This window comes from Adiantum capillus-veneris, chromosome 18, assembly GCF_014529385.1.
Source record: "Adiantum capillus-veneris isolate H3 chromosome 18, ASM1452938v2, whole genome shotgun sequence".
Classification (NCBI taxonomy): domain Eukaryota; kingdom Viridiplantae; phylum Streptophyta; class Polypodiopsida; order Polypodiales; family Pteridaceae; genus Adiantum; species Adiantum capillus-veneris.
In genome coordinates this window covers 91,774,964-91,797,305 of record NC_140948.1, presented here as the reverse complement: position 1 = coordinate 91,797,305, position 22,342 = coordinate 91,774,964, and the positions used below count along the sequence as shown (strand labels likewise).

The 22,342-nt window shown below is 38.8% G+C and overlaps 1 protein-coding gene across 1 annotated transcript; it reads left to right on the top strand.

The window, feature by feature from the left end:
* The first annotated feature begins 11,261 nt into the window (after positions 1–11,261).
* Positions 11,262–21,752, top strand: LOC147436025 (uncharacterized). The gene is made up of 4 exons (XM_086487819.1): positions 11,262–11,964; positions 20,843–20,939; positions 21,244–21,563; positions 21,694–21,752. The coding sequence occupies exons 1-4, from the start codon at positions 11,301–11,303 to the stop codon at positions 21,750–21,752; spliced, it is 1,140 nt and encodes a 379-aa protein (XP_086343945.1). The 5' UTR covers positions 11,262–11,300.
* Positions 21,753–22,342: the final 590 nt, after the last annotated feature.

Below are 22,342 nucleotides of genomic sequence, written 5' to 3'. Positions count from 1 at the left end.
TTTTATTAATTAGTTTAACCAATTCGGAGCTATTGAAGCTGGATCTATCCTCGTAGGAATGTGAGTCGTGGCAATAGTGACATTCTTGCAGATGTCGGAGTTGCCGAGCTCATGACTTCAATATTTGTCAAAGTAGAAATTTGGGATCAGCTTCTAGCTTATTATATGAACAACGAATACTAACTCGTGAACATTTTGAAAGTTGCCGGTTGAGATTGATCTAGCGGTACTGTCACTCTAGAAATTCCAGGTGTCATATTTTGAAATGGTAGCTCATCATCTGCTCGCACCCCAGACTTTTTCTTGGTTGGTGTACATGAAAGAGGCATACAGTGTTGTATAAGTGAAAATTGCTCAAAAAAGTGTTGTGTCTCTCGATAGGTATTTTATCTCTCGATTGGCAAATCTGGCTAAAAAGAAATAAATAAGTAAAATAAATATCTAAAAGCCAAAAGAAATAATGGGATCACATTGGGCAGTTCACTTGAGGGCCAAAGTTTTGACACTATCAAGATGGTATTCTAGGTCCTAGAGAGCACATGATCCCTAGCCTTTAATATTGGCATGATAGTGTTGCTCCAACTCTTGGAAAATACTTTGCATATGGGTCTATTGAGAGTGCTAGCAAAAGTGTTAATATATCTTGACTGTGACATAAAGTTTTAGTAACTTTTGATTGTGATCATGTGATATGCTTGTGTGTAGAAGGGTTGCATACTATCCCCACATGTCTATCAAAGGAATGGAGTAGGCTCTTGCTACTTTTAAAAGATTCTTTTGCCTCACAAGGTGTTAGCTCGGTGTTAGAAGGTAATTTGTGCCTATCAATGTGTGGGGTTTCTATCGCTACCTCTCTTTATAATCTAGCTCTAGTCTCTCTAGACTCATCAAAATACCATTTATTTTGGGGCATAGTACCATTGCCATGTCTTGCACTCTCATATATGTGGTATAAGAGTAAGTACATAATCCACTTTGTTGACTTTATGCTAACATTTATGTTGGTGTGGATAGCATGTAAACCCTCTTGGGGATGTCCATTTAGCAATGACATTGGGTATAGCTACAACATATGTAGCTCCCATCTCTAAGAGATATCACCTATCAATGTGTGGGGTTTCTATCACTACCTCTCTCTATAATCTACCTGTAGTCTCTCTAGACTCATCAACATACCATTTATTTTGGGGCATAGTACTGTTGCCATGTCTTGCACTCTCATATATGTGGTATAAGAGTAAGTACATAATCCACTTTGCTGACTCTATGCTAACATTTATGGTGGTGTGGATAGCATGTAAACCCTCCCGGGGATGTCCATTTAGCAATGACATTGGGTATAGCTACAACATATATAGCTCCCATCTCTAAGAGATATTACCATACTTGATGTATTTACTTGGACCATCAAAAACTTTGTCGATGCCATGATTTACATTGTCATACTACTCACCAAATCCTCCACTATTTTATAAAAAAGGAAACCTAAAAATAATCTATGCTTGCATTCAAGTTCTAAATGCACATGGTATTTCCCACTCTCAAGCACTCTAGAATATAATCATCCATGGTTACATGAGATGACTACGCATTTGAGCTAGTATAACTAAAGGTATTTCCCACTCTCAAGCACTCCAGAATATAATCATCCATGGTTACATGAGATGACTATGCATTTGGGCTAGTAGGCACAAAATGGCATTTGGCAATACAAAGAGAATGAAAATCCACTATCTAAACTTTGATGGGACTCATCTCTTCATACTGTGTACAATGGATGCAATTCCTCCCTATTAACATGGCAACTCCTCTTGACCCTCTACTAATATTTTGAGAAGCTTCTTTCCTTCTGGTGACTCCCATCTATAACATGAGACTATAGGCAAGTTCCTTATCTTACATTCATGGGCTTCTAGATATAAAATGATTTCTACAAAAGCACCTCCATCCAATCAAAGGATCCGTTACAATTTCATATTGCAAACCTTAGTATCCATTACAATTTCATATTGCAAACCTTAGTATCGACCTCTTGATCATGCATCGTTATGCACTCCATGTCTCGGCAATGATTACTCTTCCCTCTCTATGTAGAAAACCCATTTTACCACCCCTCTAGCTTTGAGAATATGTGGCATGCATTCTTTCCAACGTGCCTTTTTCTTTTTAACCACTTCTATCATTAAGTGTTTTCCTCATGTTGTTTGACCACATCGATGCACGCCTTTAGTCCATTCTCTACATGTGACTATAGCTCTTCTATTTCTTCTTGTATATGTGGACTCATTGGTCTCATTGATGCATGCTTTCAATACATTCTCTATATGTGACTATAGATCTTCTATTTCTTCTAGTATATGTAGACTCATTGGTCTACTTTGAGTAGTCTCAACTACGTCAAGCTTACTTTTACATACCCTATCCAAGCATTTTTTTCCCTTATGCACCTCGTCGTCACTTTTCCTTCTTGCCACATGTGCTTGCATTTTTAAGCACATGACATCATACAAGATGTTGACATGGGAAAACAAATTCTTGATGAGATTATGGTCAATGGTCGTTGGAAAAAAAAATTCTTTGGTCAACATGTATGCCAAGTGTGGTGTACTTTCGAAAGTACAATAATTTCTTGTCAAGATTCTTGTCCTAGATGAAGCTACTTGCATTGCACTTATAGCAAGGTATGTGCATTGCCTCTTCACCAAAAATCCACACTCCTTTGACCATTTTTTGTATCCCTTTCCGATTGGTTAGCATGCGTGGTAATTTCTTGGACATATAATTGAAAAATGTGTTCAAGAGGGGCAATGATGAGGTCATGTTTTCATTTGGAAGGCATCTTGCAGCAATATATTGACATGAGAAACCAAATTAAGGATGATATTGGTAGTCACTTGGGTTGAAAGGTCATCATTCTTGGCAATGCTTTGATTGAGATATGCCAAGTATGCTATAGTTTTAAAATCACAAGCTATTTACAAGCACTATGTCCCTATGAAATCTTTGAACTACAATTATTCAAGGATATGGCAAGGCTAGGAAGCTCTTTGTCATTTTCAACAATATTAAAACGAGGGATTCTTGCCAAATGCAATCTTCAATGCTTGCAATCTAAAGGCATGTGAAACATGCAAGGTGGTGATCTCAGAAAACAAATCTATCATGAGAAAAGTAGCATGGGAATGTTTACAAATTACAAGCAATGTCTTTCTTAGCATTGCTTTGATTAGTATGCATTACTGAGCATTTTGTGCTATTGAAAGCACATCAAATTCTTGACAAATTTCGTGTCCTTGCTTTAAGGCTTGGGCTCCATTTCTTTTGAGGTATGTCCACCCAACATGGGTAGGACAATGAAGCACTAGGCTATTTTCAACAAATGAAAAGCCAAGGCTTCTATCTAAATGCAATGATCTATGCTTGAATGGTTGTTGAAAGGGGACTTGTTCAAAGACAAGACAAGCTTCTATCCAATTGCAATCACCTATGCTTTAGTTTTGAAGACACATGACATCATCCAACAGTTAGAACTTCATATTGAGAGCGTTGACTACTTGGCCATGCTTTGACTAACATGTACGCCAAGTGTGGTGTAGCTTTGAAATCACAACAAGATCTTGACTAACATGTATGCCAAGTGTGGTGTAGCTTTGACTAACATGTACATGCCAAGTGTGGTGTAGCTTTGACTAACATGTACATGCCAAGTGTGGTGTAGCTTTGAAATCACAACAAGATCTTGATGCGCTTCATGCTCAGGATGCAATCCCTTAATTGTAGGGTATGTCCAACATATGAGCAAGTTTAAGGTGCCTAGTTGTATTCAACAAATGTGAAGCTAGGGTTGCTCTCCAAATGAAATCAAATTTGCGATCAACATGAATGTCCTAGAATTTGAACCATAGAATCATTTCTACTATGTGCACCATGTTCATGAAAGCATTGCCACATAAATTGAGAAATTAGTTTCAGCTTATTCATGAACAACTATTGAAATCCAAACGATATTTTCAACCTTTAATTAGGCACAAGTAGGAGAAGTTCATTGGTGACTTTAAGCTTATTGAATCATCACATTTTCAAGAATTTCAAATAGCGTTACATTATTAGTGTTGGTACTTGCATGTGCTCTACGAGAGTTTCAAAACACCTATATTTAGTATTTTCAAGAAGAATTGATGTAACATGTTGAAATCATTTTTCTTTTCCATCAATAATAAGTGTTTCTAAATGGTATAACTAGTATGGGGAAGTTAGCTAATGGTTGAGTGTGAAGTTGTTGTGTAGGGTTAGATTTAATGTGAAATGTATACATTTTTGCAATAGATAACGTCTATAATATATTTTTTTGAATAAATATTTCTAAAATCAACACTTTATGTTTATTAGAAGTATTTTGGTTGTGTATATTTAGGGCAGCTCTTAGAGTACTTGAGAGAGAGAGAGAGTTAGAGTTGGAAAGAGATAACAACCCTTTAAATTAAATAAGATCTCTTTTTTTTTAGGTAATAGTATTTGTCAAAAGAAGAAGGATTTTCGAAAAAAACATTGTATCCATTTGGAGTAATCGATCTAAATTTCTTGATATAAAGTGTTTCTAAGTGATTTGCTTTGTCCTTTATTGTTGTTGAATCTATAATTTCGATCGTGAACTTTTTGTTGAACGGCTTGTATCTGATAATGTCAGTTATCATCAATTTAGTAGGTTGTTTTTTATGTTGTAAAATCCTTCTTTTTAGATTATTGGTTTGTCCAATATATTTTTTTAAATTTATTCTACATTGTAATTTATAAATACAATTCTTACTTTTATTTTCTGGAGCTACTGATTTTCGGGGAGACTTTGCTTCTGTACAAAAAAAAAAAAAACTCTTTTACAATTATTTTGTATGAACTTTTATGAGTTTTAGTATAAATATATAAGGTATTTAAAATATATTTAAATATTTTAGAATATAGATTTTTATTTTAAAGTAAACAATGGATTCACATTTGGGTGGAGAGAGAGAGAGAGATGTGAGAATGCATTATTTGATTATGTTAATAATTGCTTTAAAATATTATTGAACTTGTTGGTATTTGAATAATTATTGCTTTAAAATATTATTGAACTTGTTGGTATTTGAATAAAATGTGAATTTTTGGAGTAATAATTGTACCTTGACTGGTGGATGGAATATCTATAGGTATTGAAGCTGATTGCAAAGATGATTCTCCTTTATTAGCTATATCCATATCTATAAACAATGTTATGTAATTTTTTTTTAGTTTGAAGAATATAATTATTTATAAATAGAGAAGAAATTATGATTTTATACCATTGCTTTGATTCATAGTAATGAAAAATTTGCGAGTAGTGCCATATTGCCTTCGTACAAATTCCATATCTAGTGATGCTGTAATGCTCTCCAAAGTGATTGGATCTTGTTTGTTTTTTACGTTGTATAGTTGCTCATACTCTTTTAGAATGATTGAAGCTAATCTATTATCAAGAATTTTCAAAGAGGCTAATGGAATGTTGTAGCCAAAATGCAATAAGTTGATAGCATATGCTGAAATTCCATTCGTGTGTTTATCTAGTAAAGCTTGAGCTTCGTATCGCTCAAGCATTATATCTTAATTTGGTAAATCTTCTTTAAATATCTTAAGAATTAGTATTGTTAGATCTGCAAAGTAATTGTATTTGAATTAATTATATTTGAAATTATGAATAATATAAGTAAATTTTTTAAAACATAAGCTGAATTATTTACCATCTGCAGGGAGTTCTTTAGTAGTATGTGTTTTTTTCCATGTTTGAAACATATTGTCGGCTGGGTCCATATATTGTTTTAGCTCATCATAAGATGGCCAACCATAAATGTAATTTATTGGATCACGTCCTGAGATATTTGTATATTTAAATTGTTCGATTCTTAAGAAAAAGTTTTCTCTGTGTTGCCTTTTTGATTTTCGTTGCTCTTCTTGTTCTTTTTCTTGTAGGTCTATTAGGGCTTTTGCTTTAGCTTTGATAGAATTGAAGACCTAATATATTTTAACACAATTTATACATTTAAGGTTATAAATATTGAAGTATGTGATTAAAGATATAAGCTTATCTCCATATTGTTTAGCTTTCAATATGAAAAGTATAAAATGAATTTATTAATAGTTTCTTTTATATCAATATAGTAATAAATTTTAGCACCTTAAGTTTGATATAAAATAATTTAGCATACGTTACCTTTGTTTTAATCTTTGGAGTAAACTTTTGTAAGTCAATAATCTTCATATATAAAATGATTTATTACTTGTATTTAAAAATCGTCGATCGTAATTGAATTCAATATTTTTATGTTCTTTCAATTAGTCGATCGAGACAACATGACATATAATAGTCCAGGAGAAAAACATTTTCGAAGTATTAACAATGACTTACCAAAGATAGTACATCCTTGGGATTTATGTCCAGTCATTGCATATGCTAGTGTTAGTGGAAAAGATGTTTTATGATACCATGTTCCATTGTATGTCTTTTTTTGATATTTAGATCTTCTCATAGTTACATTTTGTTGTGTATGATTTACACGTATTATAAGTTTTGTTATAATAGATGTTATATTGTTATATTTAATATCTACGACTGTCCCAAAAGTTCCATTAGCTACACGTATTGATAGATCTATGTTTTGTGTAAACATTACTAATGCCCCTATTGCTACTTTGGATAGGGTATGAAATTCTGTATCATTTATCCAATGTTGTAGTTCTGGTATATGATGTGCTGTTGTAGCAATATCTATATTGAATATATTGGAATGGTTGAATATCTTTAATAAGATGAGGTCATTATAGTATATGACATCTTTATTATGTGTACATAATATAGTTGTGTCTTTATCTATATATTGTTCTAAATCTTTCTCGTGTATAAATGTATGTTTACTTTGTCTGATTATATTTAAGAATTCAATGAAGTCTGGATCTGAACAATGACGTATGGAGGTATATAATGTGTGGTGTATAGCTAATTTCCAAAATGTAGAATTTATTATTACACATTTTTGACATATCAAGTCTTTATTTTTACAATTACATATTGCAGCTAATTGCGCTATATCTCCAAATAGAAGTAGTTTTTTAGTGTTAAATATTTCTAGCATAGATAAATTACAAGCTTCTGAAATTTGGAGTATAATTGTATGTAATATTTGTGATGTCATCATTGAGAATTCATCAATTATAATTACATCAGAAGACCTTATTTTAATTGAATGGATATCATTTGGTTCTAATTAGAACAAAATAATTGGTTTTTATTAGGTAAACAAAAAAAAATGTGAAGTACGTGCTAATCGACTAAGTCTTGTAGCTGCTACTCCTATGGTTGCTGTAAGGAGGACTCCTATGTTTTTGGTTATACATTTAAATGTGATATATTGGATTAGAAGCGTTTTCCCAGATCTAGGTGTTCCATTTATTATATGTAACCCACCCGATTTTTCAAAAATTTTATTGTATATTAGTTCTTGCTCTTTAGTCAAAGTTGTATTTTCTATGTGTTTAAGCTCTTGTGTATGTATTATTGGATCATATTGATTCTCTCCTATAGTTTTAATATTGGTCCGTTTTTCTATAAAATCATTTGATGTTAAATGTTCTTCTAAATTATATATGGGATGCATTTGGAGTATTTGATTTGTAATTTGTTGTCTAGATTCATCGATTAATAGATGTAAGTGAGAATAATTTCCAACTAGATTCTCTATATCTTCTTCATTCTTTATTATTTGTCGTATTTGACATTCTAAAAAGTAAGATTTTTCTATGTTGTTAATTGAGATTAATTCTTTTTCATTGCGAAAATGTATATGTTTTAATAGAATAGTAAAAAAGAACCTTCCATTTGATGAACAGGGTGAAAATCGATAAATCTTACTAATTGTTTATACTCTTCTATTTCATTTCCAAATAAATCATGCATTTTACATATCTTCTTTGTTGTATGCTTGAGTATTTTATTAATTCTATAGTGACGAAAGTATGAATAAAATGTTAAGCTCTCCAATTCTAATGGTCTTGCTGTATATAGATCAATTGGATGTAGTATAGAGGTTTAAAAAAATTGTATATATTTTGTCTTTTTTTAGGAGGTGAACAACCTATATAAGTTACCTTTTCTGATTTTTTATGATTGGTATCTCTAAACACATCATGGTTGCTTCGGTTGTTGATATTGGTTTTGTTAATACATAAGAAGATATTAGTTTGAGCTTTGTATCATCAACATTATTTAGTCCTAATGTTTTCGCTGTTTCTAAATAGATATCTATTTTTCCTATAGGTTCTGATTTCAATGCATATTTTAGTAAGTAATATGATAATCCTGTATTGGTTACTTTTTGAATATTCATATGGGCTTGTCATAACTATAATACTCCTGCATGATAAGAAACCACATTTCTGTGTTCTAATGTTGGTCTATAATAAAGCTATCGTTGAGTTTGTTCATGAATAATTGGCTTAGGATTACTTTGAATATCGTATGGAAATCCATATTTACATTTAATTTTTTTATTTTGTAATTCTATTTTACAAGATTCTCTACAATTATGTGTTTGTTTTTTGATAACTAAGTTATGCAATTTATATTCAATTGATGTTGGATCAAATTTATTTATTGTATGTAAATAAGGTATATGGCTATCTATCTCTAAAGATATTCGATCGATATCGTTTGAATCTACCCATAGCATTATATGTGCATGTGGTGAACCTCTATTTTGTATCTCATATCGTATTAGATAGTGGTTGATGGTACCTAATAATCCATTAGGAATAAACATGTATTTGTTTAAAAATGTATGTAATCGTTTGTGAAAAATCATCATGCACTCGGCTGGACAATCTGTCCAATTGAGTTTTAAGTCTATCTTTTGTATAATTTTTTCTAAATCTTCTATTTCTACCCATCTACTAGAGGATACTTCATCACAAGCTAGGGTTAAGAAGAAGTTAGGTAAACCAAATGACTCTACCATGCATAATAAATCTTTTAAATTTTTACGATACCATGACGGAGAGCTTGGAATTGAATAAGAGATATTGTGTTTTATGATATAATGTATGGTATCTAGATCAGATGCATGTGAATTTTTAAGTTTGAATTTATCTATATCTAATTGTAGCATTGTTAAATTTGTTGAATTTACTATTATCAAAGCTTGACGTAATTGGTACATCATCAATAAGTATGGCTTGTATAAAGTGAATATTGAGAAGAATGAGGCTATTCTCATTTTTAGATATGTATGAAATTTTAAAGCTCCATCATGAGCTCCATATCCTAATGGAAATAGAAATGGAAATAGAGCTTTCTCTATTGTAATATCTTCTAAATATCTTTGTTCTATATTACCTATGGCTGTAGATGTTATCTTTTAACTAATGTTTAAAAAGATGTCTAAAGTAGATAGCATTTGTACTTCATGTACATTCATTGTTAGTATTTTTTTTATATAAGTCTGGTGATAAGTTATCCAATATTTTCCTCTAATGTTGTTTTGAAAACATTTGGAACAGTTATAAATTTCTATATTGTCTTGTTTGTTATTTTGAAATTATGTTAGATATGGATTAGATAATTCATATCCTCGTAAATAGGTATTTGTTTTTTCTATATATTTTAAGTTTTGTTTTTCATACTTGAAAAATAAGTTTTCACAATTCGAACAATATTTATATGATTTGATCGAATTAGAACAAATATTTACCCATGAATCAAAATCTAAATTAAAAATGTCAAAAGTTGGAAGTAAGTTTGTTTTTCTACGTAAATGTCTTATAATCTTGGTATGCTTTGTTTTTTGTTTTAGTTTGGATGCTTTGTTTGTAGGTAATAGTTTATTTGTTTTCATCTTCAATTACGTATTGTTTATTATTATTTTTTATATTTGGTGACCTTAAGATTTCTATTGATATGTATATTATTTCTATTGAGCTTAAATTAATATTCCAATTTGAAAAGAAAATCTTTTTGATCTTATTTTGGTTATCAAAATACTAATATTAAAATCTTTTTTTATAGGTGTTTAAAATATTCTTAAATATGACATACCTTGTGTTATAGTCAAATGTTAAGTTGCTTTGTAGATATTGAAGAGCTTCTTGTAAACTAGCAAATGGTAAAACTTAAGAAGTTAGAATATAGAGTTATATATAATTTGATGCTAATTACCAAAGAATTATAATCATATTTTTTAATGATTGTTTTAATTATAAGAACATAACATGCTATAAATGGAAGAAGTTGGGACTCAATTTTGATATAGCACGCCAAGTGTGATGCACTTTTGAAAGCAAACAAGTTCTTGACAAGCTTCTTGTCTTTGGGCCGTAGTCATTTGGATTGCACTCCTTGCAGGCTATGCCCAGCATGGACAAGCCACAAAGCTCTGGTGCTTTCAGCTAATGCGAAGTAGCCAAGGCTTATTTGCAAACTTGACCATTTATGCTTGCAACTTGAAGGCATGTGGCACCATGCAAAACGTTGACCTAGGCAAACAAATTCTTGATGTGGTAAGTAGTGAGGGGCTATTGAAATACAACATCGTACTTGCCAATGCTTTGAATAATTTGTGCGCTAAGTGTGGTGTACTTTTGAAAGCATAACAAAGCGGCTTGTTCTGTGAGCTTATGTGCAAAGAGCTATGCCACATCTTTCTCTAGCTGCCCGTGACCCAATTCTAGAATACCTTGCAACACTACATGTTCCAGCCCATTGATCTCCTACGAGAAACCTATGATCATGAGGACCTCATAACGCGTGTTAGCGTCCTTAAACAACCTTCTTGCTGTTGTACTCACAGAATAGCAACCCACACCTCAATTTGTCAAAGATTGGCACACACTCTTGGACAATGCCCTACTTTTAGGCGTGCAATTGGATGGCAACCTCCAATCCATGTTACTACTTGCTGCCCTACCCTGCTCCTTGCGACCTTTCATTACAACCCAAGCCTCAGTAATTGGCCTCACTGTTGAGATGTTAATTGCCCACATACTCCAGGAGGACACCATGCATAGCGGCACGACCTCCTCACCGGTGGCGAACACTCCATGTGCCCAATAAGTGCAATGTTTTTTTGGATGACAAAACCGGAGGCCCTTCTGCAGAACCGAAGGGATCTATTGAAGCGGAAGAAAAGAGGAGTACGAATGCATCGTGTGGGGATGACAAAACCGGAGGCCCTTCCACAGAACCGAAGGGATCTATTGAAGCGGAAGAAAAGAGGAGTACGAATGCATCGTGTGGGGATGAAATGAGAGGAGATGAGGATCAATTTGTTGAGGTTGAAATGGAGGAAAAGTATTTGGCCGAGATATTGAATGCGATGTTCCCGAGCGAAGGGATTATTCTTGATGACGGTGGTAATACGGATGTGGATACTTGTGGTAATTCTTATGCTTCCCGGGACGAGGAATTGATGGCTTTCAAGCCGAATGTACTGGATGAAGATTGCTCGAATGAGAGCCATATTGATGAGTGTCCGACTGGCCCTTTTACCCCTCTTTACCATTGTGCTTGGGATGTGCAAGAATGCATGGGGATGTTGAATTCGGAAAAGGCTAACATGTATCGTGTAGTGGAATTGAATGAGGAAGTCTTAGAGAAGCATAAGGTGGGCCCTAACGACTCCCACCCCTCACATGATTGGGGAACACAAGCGTATGCGGATATGTATGAATCAAAAACCGAGGACTGGCTGGTGCTTGGTGCGGAAACAATGGGTGTGCTGGAACTGTGGGAAGATACGACTGAGCGGGATGTAAGACCAGAGATGGTGGATACGCTTCTAGGCCATGAGACAGGGTCGTTCTTCTCGGAAGAGGGGATGCTCCCCGAGTCGGCTGAAAGACTTGAAACCTTGTTAACCAGGTCCGAACCAGGTGTGAGACCAGATGCAAGAGAAGAAGTGGTGTCACGTGACACATCCAAACCTATGTGTCCGTGGACAAGCTACAACATAACAGGGTTCAGTCAGTTCCATCAGTCTAGATTTAGAAGTGGTCTGGCACTTTTGTGAGTCTATTTGTAGACCGTGCATGCCCAGTCACTTAGTGTAGATGCATATCCTCTGGTTGCACACAGCATAAGCATAAGCATTTACATCAGATTCCATCAGAGTCAGTTTGGGAATTTTTCAAGTGACTTTAGCCTAATTTCCCTATTTTTGACAATTTTCTGTTAAGTATGGAGCCTGATTTACCCTTGTAATTTTATGTGGTAAAAGCGCACATTTGTAAGGCCCCGATTATGAGGAGAAGCTATCGTGCATGAAGGAAAAGCACTCGCCGAAAACCAAAATTTTCACAGTAAAAAATCAGGGGCAACTTTAGGGGCCTCGGGGGCGGAAGGCCCCGAGACTTTTTTTTTCCTTAGCTGGAAGATTCCTATGGCCGGACGGCGGCCGGAAAGTGGTCGAAAAACAACCGGCGGTTGGCCGATGGTCGGAAGTCAATGGCCAGTGGCCGGTGGACGAATTCAATGGCCGGTGGCTGAATTCAAAAGCGGACTTGTCTTCTCAAGGGCGGCCACACATGGGCGGATTGGAGGGTCCGATTTGGACTTATCTACACAAGGGCGGCTACACATGGCTGCCTCTCATGAGAGAGGGAAGCCCTTTTGGCCTATAAAAGGAGGCCATTTCTACACACATTTCATAGTGTGAAGTTGATGCAACAAGGTGAGTGTGAGGTGGTGAGAGTGAAGCAAGACGGGAACTCCATTAAGGGTATAATCCCTTTGTAAACTACTTCTTGTTTTGAAGTACTAAAACCATTGAGTGGCTGCTTTCCCGTGGACGTAGCCCACATTGGGTGAACCACGTATATCGTGTGTACTCTCTCTCTCTCTCTCTACTCTATAATCTCATGTATGTAAATTTGTCTCTCTCCATTAAGTAATCTACTCAATTATCTATTTAGCTACGTCTTATTTCCTAACAACTGGTATCAGAGCAAGGTTTGCTCGTAGCTAAGTTATCTCATGAAAAGGATTCCTTGAATTGAGTGGGAGTTATGGCGGAGGAAGGGAAGCTCAAGATTGAGAAGTTCAACGGCAAAAACTACCAACGTTGGAAGATGCAGATTGAAGACTATCTCTACCAGAAGGACCTCTATCTGCCACTAGGCGATCTTGCGAAGAAGCCCGCAACAATGGCAGATGAAGCATGGATTGTCCTTGATCGAAAGGCACTGGGAACAATCCGGTTAAGCTTGGCGTCAACGGTGGCCTTCAATGTTTCGGACATGAAGACCACGGAGGACTTGATGAAGTCACTTGACGACTTCTACGAGAAATCATCGGCATCCAATAAGGTATTTCTTATGAAGCGCTTGTTCAATCTAAAGATGGCAGAGAATGGTTCAGTTGCAGAACACCTAAATGACTTTAACACAAACATAAGTCAACTTCGATCGGTGAAAATCAATTTCGATGACGAAGTGCGAGCTCTCCTTATACTATCATCTCTACCGGATAGTTGGGACAGCCTTGTGATGGCTGTAAGTAATTCTATCTCTGGTACAAATACTCTTAAGTTTGATGATGTTGTGGGTGTTCTCCTAAGCGAGGAAATACGAAGGAGAAGCACAGGAGAATCATCAAGTGCTGCATTGTCAGTGGAAACAAGAGGAAGACCTAAGGAAAGGTTCAAAAACCAAAAGAGTCGTGATCGCTCAAGGCGGAGCAAGTCACGCACAAAGTCAGTTCTTGAATGTTGGAACTGCGGCAAGAAGGGCCACATCAAGAAGGATTGCTGGTCCAAGAAGAAGAAGGAGACAGAGTCTCAAGACAACAAGCCAACATCGGAGGCCAATGTGGCAGGTAAAGTAGAGCAAAATGATCTAATTCTCTCATTAGACAATGTGTCTAATTCCTGGATAGTAGATTCCGGGGCTTCATTCCATGCGACACCACACAAGCAACATTTCCAGGACTACACCAAAGGTAATTCTGGGTATGTATACTTGGGAGATGATGAAGCTTGTGAGATTGTCGGCAAAGGTACATTTTCTGTCAAAACTGCTAACGGAAATGAATGGAAGCTTAAAGATGTTAGGCATGTTCCTTCTCTTCGCAAAAATTTGATCTCTACAGGACAATTGGACGATGAAGGTCACAACATTGCATTCGGAAACAAACGGTGGAAGATCTCAAAAGGATCTTTGGTGGTTGCCAAGGGAGAAAAGGTCGGTACACTTTACTTGTGTATTGTTAGCACGCAACCTTCAGCTTGTGCAGCAACTACAGAAGTTGATAGTGCGGTGTGACACTATCGGCTTGGGCATATGAGTGCCAAAGGAATGCAAATCCTTCAAACAAAGAAGCTTCTACCAGGTTTGAAAGAAGTGGACTTAGAATTCTGTGAAGATTGTGTTTATGGTAAACAAAAGAGGGTAAAATTTCAAAAATCAGGAAATGAAAGAAAAAATAAAAAACTTGAGTTGGTTCATTCTGATGTTTGGGGTCGTACAAGTACACCATCACTTAGTGGCTCATTGTACTATGTAACATTCATAGATGATGCGACTAGGACAACATGGGTTTATGTCATGAAGAATAAATCCGATGTATTTTCCATATTTTAAAGGTGGAAAGCCTTTGTGGAGAATGAAATAGGTACCAAGGTTAAATGCCTCAGATCCGACAATGGAGGGGAATATTGCAGCCAAGCTTTTGAAAGCTTTTGTGCTAGCAATGGCATTCGGAGGCAAAGGACAACCCCAAGGACACCTCAACAAAATGGTATTTCGGAAAGGATGAACATGACAATCATGGAGCGAGCACGAAGCATGTGGCTACATGCAGGCCTACCGCTTGAACTTTGGGCGGAAGCTGTAAGTACGTCTGTGTACTTAATCAATCGGTCACCCTCAACGGCATTGAATGGGGGAGTTCCAGAAGAGGCATGGACAGGTAAACCGGTGAATTATGCATTTCTCAAAGTATTTGGGTGTGAGGCTTTCATGCACATAGATAGAAGCCTAAGATCAAAGCTAGATGCAAAGTCCAAAAAGTGTTTCTTCATTGGCTATGGAGAAGGTGACTTTGGGTATCGCCTATGGAATCCTGAAGATGGTAAAATCTTAAGGATTAGGGATGTAATTTTTAACGAACAAAATATGTACAAAGATTACTTGGAAAGAAAACAAACAAAAGAAACAGGTGATCAGTACATGGAGCTTGAGGACGGTGAAGACTCAAGGACTGCGTCTAAAGTTCCATATGCTGTAGCGGTAGGTTCTCTAATGTATGCTATGGTATGGACAAGGCCAGACATTGCACATGCAGTGGGAGTTGTGAGTAGGTTCATGGACAACCTAGGTAAAGAGCATTGGCAAGCTGTGAAGTGGATACTTAGGTATCTAAAAGGGACAACAACAAATGCTTTGTATTTTTGAGGAACTGATATTTTTCTAGAAGGGTATGCTGATGCAAATATGGCAGGTCACAAAGATACTCGAAGGAGCACTACTGGCTATGTGTTCACGGTTGGAGGCACAACAGTAAGCTGGGCTTCAAAGCTATAGAAAGTGGTTTCACTTTCTACCACGGAAGCAGAGTATGTAGCAATGACGGAGGCAAGCAAAGAAATTCTGTGGCTTCACAGATTCTTAGAAGAGCTTGGATTCAAACAAGACAATTGTGTCTTGTACAGTGATAGCCAAAGCGCTATCCATCTTGCGAAGAACTCAGCCTTTCATTCAAGGACAAAGCACATTGAGGTGAGATATCACTTCATACGCACTCTTTTGGAAGAGGGACAACTAAAGCTAGGAAAGGTGCATACAAGTGAAAATCCTGCAGACATGTTTACAAAGGTGGTCAACAAGGAGAAGTTGATCTTTTGCTCATCTTCAATCGGCATTAAAGGATAAGAAGCCAGGATGGAAAGCAGTCACAGGTTTGGTTTGGAGATCAGTCTCCAAGTGGGAGACTGTTAAGTATGGAGCCTGATTTACCCTTGTAATTTTATGTGGTAAAAGTGCACATTTGTAAGGCCCCCATTATGAGGAGAAGCCATCGTGCGTGAAGGAAAATCACTCGCCGAAAACCAAAATTTTCACGACAAAAAATCAGGGGCAACTTTAGGAGCCTCGGGGGCGGAAGACCCCGAGACTTTTTTTTTTTCCTTCGCCAGAAGATTCCTTTTCGCCGGAATATTATGGCCGGACGGCGGTCGAAAAGTGGTCGAAAAACAACCGTCGGTTGGCCGGTGGTCGGAAGTCAATGGCCGGTGGCCGGTGGCCGAATTCAAAAGCGGACTTGTCTTCTCAAGGGCGGCCACACATGGGCAGATTGGAGGGTCCGATTTGGACTTATCTACACAAGGACGGCTACACATGGCTGCCTCTCATGAGAGAGGGCAGCCCTTTTGGCCTATAAAAGGAGGCCATTTCTACACACATTTCATAGTGTGAAGTTAATGCAACAAGGTGAGTGTGAGGTGGTGAGAGTGAAGCAAGGCGGGAGCTCCATTAAGGGTATAATCCCTTTGTAAACTACTTCTTGTTTTGAAGTACTAAAACCATTGAGTGGCTGCTTTCCCGTGGACGTAGCCCACATTGGGTGAACCACGTATATCGTGTGTACTCTCTCTCTCTCTCTCTCTACTCTATAATCTCATGTATGTAAATTTGTCTCTCTCCATTAAGTAATCTACTCAATTATCTATTTAGCTACGTCTTATTTCCTAACATTTTCACTTATTTATTAAGTGACTTTTGTTCGGAACGGAGTAGGGCAAATTGGGTAAGTTAATATATAAGTAAACCTAAGTTAGCACTCAATGGCAGAAGAAGCAACAGGAGCTTCCCGCTCAACAGGTGTCTTCTCAGCAAGAACCCACAGTACCTCCCCTCACTTGGCGTTTTCAGCCTTGCTTGATCGCCATCAACATTCAGCCTAGCGTTTTCAGTTCCCTCCACCACCCACAGCCTCTGGCGTTTCCAGTGTTGGCATCGCCTACAGTCTCCCCTAGCCTGGCGTTTTCCATTGCTACCATCGCCAGCATTTCCAGTTGCCTAGCGTTTTTGCCAGTTCCATCCAGATCTGCCAGCGTTTTGGTTTTCAGCCCGTTTCGCAGCAGAAGAAGCAGCGTTTTCAGCAGTCAAGACAGTAGCAAATTCAGCCCTAGTTGGTTGCAGAAGATAGCCATTTTCAGCCCTCGAAAACGCAGCCAAAACAGTCATTTTCAGCCACCGAAACAGCCCCAAATTTCAGCAGTTAGAAGACTGCAGATTTCAACCCTAAAGTCGTCATCGTCGTCACATCGTCGTCACCGACATAGTCCCAAATCGCATCAGTCCATTGCATCGTCATTGTACCACTTTGTGCAATCGTAAGTAGACCACTCTCGCCGACGAAAGTGGGGCCTTCGGAGGAGGGTTTTACAACCTCTCGGGTGTCGTATCTCTCTTCTCTCTTTCTCTCAGTCTCATACGCTTGCACGCACAGTGTCCACTCACTTTTTTCGTGACCATAGCATTCTCCATTAAGAACGAAAGGCTCTCCGTTCCATAAGAACTAAAAGGAACCTTGAGCAAATATGGATCACTCATCTTGAGAAAAACAACATTCATTCCGCTGCATGTTACATTGGTATCAGAGCTTTGGCAATGTTCTGTATCACTCAAGGAAAGAACCACAAGAATCACAAGAATTTGTTTTTGCTTGTTGCGGTCGCACGAACCCAAGTTCGCTTGGGCGTGTCGATTCCTAATCGTGTTTTTGAAGAGTGACAGGAATCCCAGAAAAGAAGGGCTTGTCCAGCCTCCCCTTGTGTCTCTTTTCACTCATTGAGAGAGGACCGTGCACTTAGCGGCCGGCCAATCGACGTGAGGTGGGAAAAAGCAACCTTGGTGTGAGCGTAAGGCCGCCAAGGGTTGCACCCGCGGAAAAGACTAGAACTCGGGTGAAGAGAAGATCCTTCTCAAACACGGTTTGCAAGCGAAAGAAAACCTCAAGAACCTCAAGAACCCAAGACCCTCAAGAACCCAAGTTCCTCGTGAACTTAAGAACCCAAAACCACAAGAATCCACGACTTCAGAATGGTCATCACTCGAAGCAAAATGTATCTTGGAGGTGATGAGCATGAGAGAGGCGAAGAAGAATTTTCCCCACCAGGAGGTTTTTCTGACCCTTCCCCATCTACGACAAAGATTGCAGTAACTCCAATGAAAGAGTTGGAGCTGTTGTTTATGGAACAGAATTTACAACGGGAAGCAAGTGCAGCAAGAATGGAAGAAATGAAACGCAGAGACACAGAAGACAAAGCAGAAAGAGAAGCCGGAAGAAAAGCAATACTAGAACAGCGCGACCGACACATGCAAGAGTTCTTGCGACTCTTGTCTCAAGTGCCGACACAGATGCAAGAGATTCACGAAACGGAGACTCTCTCAGTCTCTTCTTCTCCAAAGCTTGATACACAGGATTTGCATAATTATGAGAAGCATGATGAATTGACTGATAATGATTTGCATGATGATTTGAATGACAATGATAAGCATGATGATTTGGATGACACTAACAAGCATGATGATTTGCATGATCAAGATGTGATTTCTCACGAGCATGATGATTTGCATGATCAAGATGTGATTTCTCACAAGCATGATGAGTTGCATGAAGATGAAGTGATTGTTCACAAGGATGATGAGTTAGTTGATGCTTTTTCTAGCGAAGCTAACCTCGTTGTAGATTCGATCAATCACGACGAATCGATCTTGGCTTTCGAGTCGAGGTCCACGGATCCCCCACAAGAAGATTCGATAGATCCCGAAGGATTGATCTTGGCTCTTGAGCCTAGGTCCAAAGAACCTCCTCAGGAAGAACTGATCTTGGCTCTTGAGCCTAGGTCTCAAGACCACTTACAGGAAGTATTATGTGTTCGCATGATTGATTCGTACGTAGTGATGGAGTGTTTCATTCATGATCGTTTCCTATATTTTAGTCGACGTCTTTATGTGATCCCTTTTCCTAGGCATGACATATTGTACGTTGAGCACGTTTCCATCATGAATGAGCACGAATGTATGCGGATTTTTGATGAAAAGTTGAAAAGTATGCATGTCAGGAAGTCACATTCCATGTCTCTTCCTTGGCACGACACAGTTGTCGACAGAGCACATGAAAGTATGAGCACCAAGCATAGGCATTTCCATTGTGAATTGCCACATTTGATTGATTTAGATCAGGAAAGAAAGGTTGGATCTCATTGTTTGCGTGTATGGGATGAACGGTTTGGCACTCCGTCTATTTGTTCATCTACATTGCATGCACAGTCTTTGAGGAAGATACGATTTTTTCCACTCACTTTACATGAAATGGGTATGTTCATGTTTTTGTGTTGGAAGTGGTTTCAGGAATTTTCAGCCATGGAGATTCTTGAAGAAGAACGAAGCATGGAATTGGACGAAGATGAAGCATCGAAGGAGCCACAACAGACTTTGTGTCGCTTTCGGCGCGGCCCAAAGAAGAACACTTTGCAGACATTTATGAAGTTTAAGTACCGCACGACCCACACATCAGAGTGGGCCGGCGAAGAGTCCCTTTCAGGATTCCGGATGCTATTGGCGATCTCCCTCGACGCCATAGAGTTCGGTACCAGTACCTCACTTTGAAAAGGAGGGGATGTCACGTGACACATCCAACCCTATGTGTCCGTGGACAAGCTACAGCATAACATGGTTCAATCAGTTCCGTCAGTCTAGATTTAGAAGTGATATGGCACTTTTGTGAGTCAATTCGTAGACCGTGCATGCCCAATCACTTAGTGTAGATGCATATCCTCTGGTTGCACACAGCATAAGCATTAGCATTTACATCAGATTCCATTAGAGTCAGTTTGGGAATTTTTCAGGTGACTTTAGCCTAATTTCCCTATTTTTGACAATTTTCACTTATTTATTAAGTGACTTTTGTTGGGAACGGAGTAGGGCAAATTGGGTAAGTTAATATATAAGCAAACCCAAGTTAGCACTCAATGGCAGAAGAAGCAGCAGGAGCTTCCCGCTCAACAGGCGTCTTCTCAGCAAGAACCCGTAGTACCTCCCCTCACTTGGCGTTTTCAGCCTTGCTTGATCGCCATCAACATTCAGCCTAGCGTTTTCAGTTCCCTCCACCACCCACAACCTCTAGCATTTCTAGTGTTGGCATCGCCTACAGTCTCCCCTAGCCTGGTGTTTTCCATTGCTACCATCACCAGCACTTCCAGTTGCCTAGCGTTTTTGCCAGTTCCATCCAAATCTGCCAGCGTTTTGGTTTTCAGCCCATTTTGCAGTAGAAGAAGCAACGTTTTCAGAAGTCAAGACAGTAGCAGATTCAGCCCTAGTTGGTTGCAGAAGATAGTCATTTTCAGCCCTCAAAAACGCAGCCAAAACAGTCATTTTCAGCCACCGAAACAGCCCCGAATTTCAGCAGTTAGAAGACTACAGATTTCAGCCCTAAAGTCGTCGTCGTCGTCGTCACCATCTTCGTCATCGACATAGTCCCAAATCGCATTAGTCCATTGCATCGTCATTGTACTACTTTGTGCAATCGTAAGTAGACCACTCTCGCCAACGAGAGTGGGGCCTTCGGAGGAGGGTTTTACAACCTCTCGGGTGTCATATCTCTCTTCTCTCTTTCTCTCGGTCTCATACACTTGCACGTACAGTGTCCACTCACTTTGTTCGTGACCACAACATTCTCCATTAAGAACGGAAGGCTCTCCCTTCCATAAGAACTAAAAGGAACCTTGAGCAAATATGGATCACTCATCTTGAGAAAAACAACATTCATTCCGCTGCAACTTACAAGTGGGGATCTGGGTCAAGTTACCTGATCCTAATCGAAGCAAGAAAGAGCATTTGGAACCACTAGGCAAGATGCCAGACGATTATGGTACTCGGAATGAGCCCTAGAGTTGAGGAAGGAACAACAGAGGAACCGCGAACTTTTTTTGTACTACATGGAGGGTTACGAGATCAAACAGCTGATGGTCGTTAAAAGGGGATTACACATGCCGGAAGAGGCAGTTCGGGCGATCTATTGCGAAGGGGAGCCGTTTGGTGCGGACCCATCGAGTCAGGTGACGCTTGTTTCGGGAAACGTTGGGAGTTCAGTTCGAGGTAAAGCGCTACCTGATAGAGTATGTGTGGGATTGACAAACACGATATTGAGGGCATCGATGCAAGTGGTCACGAATGGAGTCAAGATAGCGGACGGGCGAGTATTGGGGCAGAGACAGCCCTGTTAAGGATCGATGTACGCGAGGATGTACTGACGTTTGACAAAGGAAGTCTCGAGGTTGGAACGATAACTCCTCGAGGACGGTTATGCGGGAAGGACAAAGGGCAAGGTGGCCTCGTATGGGACCCAGGAGAAGGTACCCAATGCTGGGATGCATTCGAATATGGAATGACCCACATGTGCGGAAGTGCAGAGATAACAACACAGTGGAACTCGCTTGGTCGATGCAAGGCGAAGCCAGCGGGATTAGAACTGTGTTCTGGTCTTAGTAGACGCATTGCACGGAGACGTAGATTACACCTAATGGATCAGCAGGGGCTGATCCGAATGCTGGCCTCAGATGGCCGTTGGATTCCCCCACGATGGGGCGAATTACAAGAGGATGCGAGATGGGTTAGGTGTGCTCGACACAAGACCAGGCGTACCAGGCAGCAAGGGACACATTTGGATGGTCAGCAATGTACCGCCACGGAGATAACAAGATTAGTATATTCTGTTGAGGAGAGTAGGGGACTGTATACTGCTGAATCCCCTCAGTTTTGCAGAAACCTTGAAACTCCTTAGAGATGTACTCTCTTCCATTTCCAAAGCGAAGAAATTAGACAGGAAGATCGAGTTGACGGAAGGCAAGGATACAATAATCTTTGAAGCAGGCGAACACTTGAGACTTTTGATTCCAGAAGTACATTGTGTTGTATCTACAAAAGTCATCAACACCGCTCGATGGGAGATAAAGACAATGAACACGAGGCTCGACTAAGCCCAAGAGAGAATCTATGTGCGGATCTATAGTGGCTGCACACTAGAAACCAATCCAAAAACACTGATAAGTGAGCGAGGGTATATCCTCCTCGACTCGACGAGCCAACACGGCTATAAGAACCGCAAGATATAAGATAGGAGCACTTCGGCTCGTACATAAACCAAGTACGATGAGAATAGGGGCGTAGTCTAGCCTGCAAGCCAGTACCCGGCCACAAACGCAATGAGAAGCACTAGCTCACTCTGGCTTGGCTGAGACCAGGTGGCCTTACCCAAAAACCCTGCTGGGTATATGATTCCACAACC

What these genes read in the sequence shown, in the direction of transcription:
- LOC147436025 (XM_086487819.1), top strand. Translation starts at nt 11,301, where the DNA reads ATGAGAGGAGATGAGGATCAATTTGTTGAGGTTGAAATGGAGGAAAAG. An exon ending in GATTATGGTACTCGGAATGA is followed by an intron (nt 20,940 to 21,243) that starts GCCCTAGAGTTG and finishes GAGTCAAGATAG; the next exon opens with CGGACGGGCGAGTATTGGGG. An exon ending in TAGACGCATTGCACGGAGAC is followed by an intron (nt 21,564 to 21,693) that starts GTAGATTACACC and finishes ACACAAGACCAG; the next exon opens with GCGTACCAGGCAGCAAGGGA.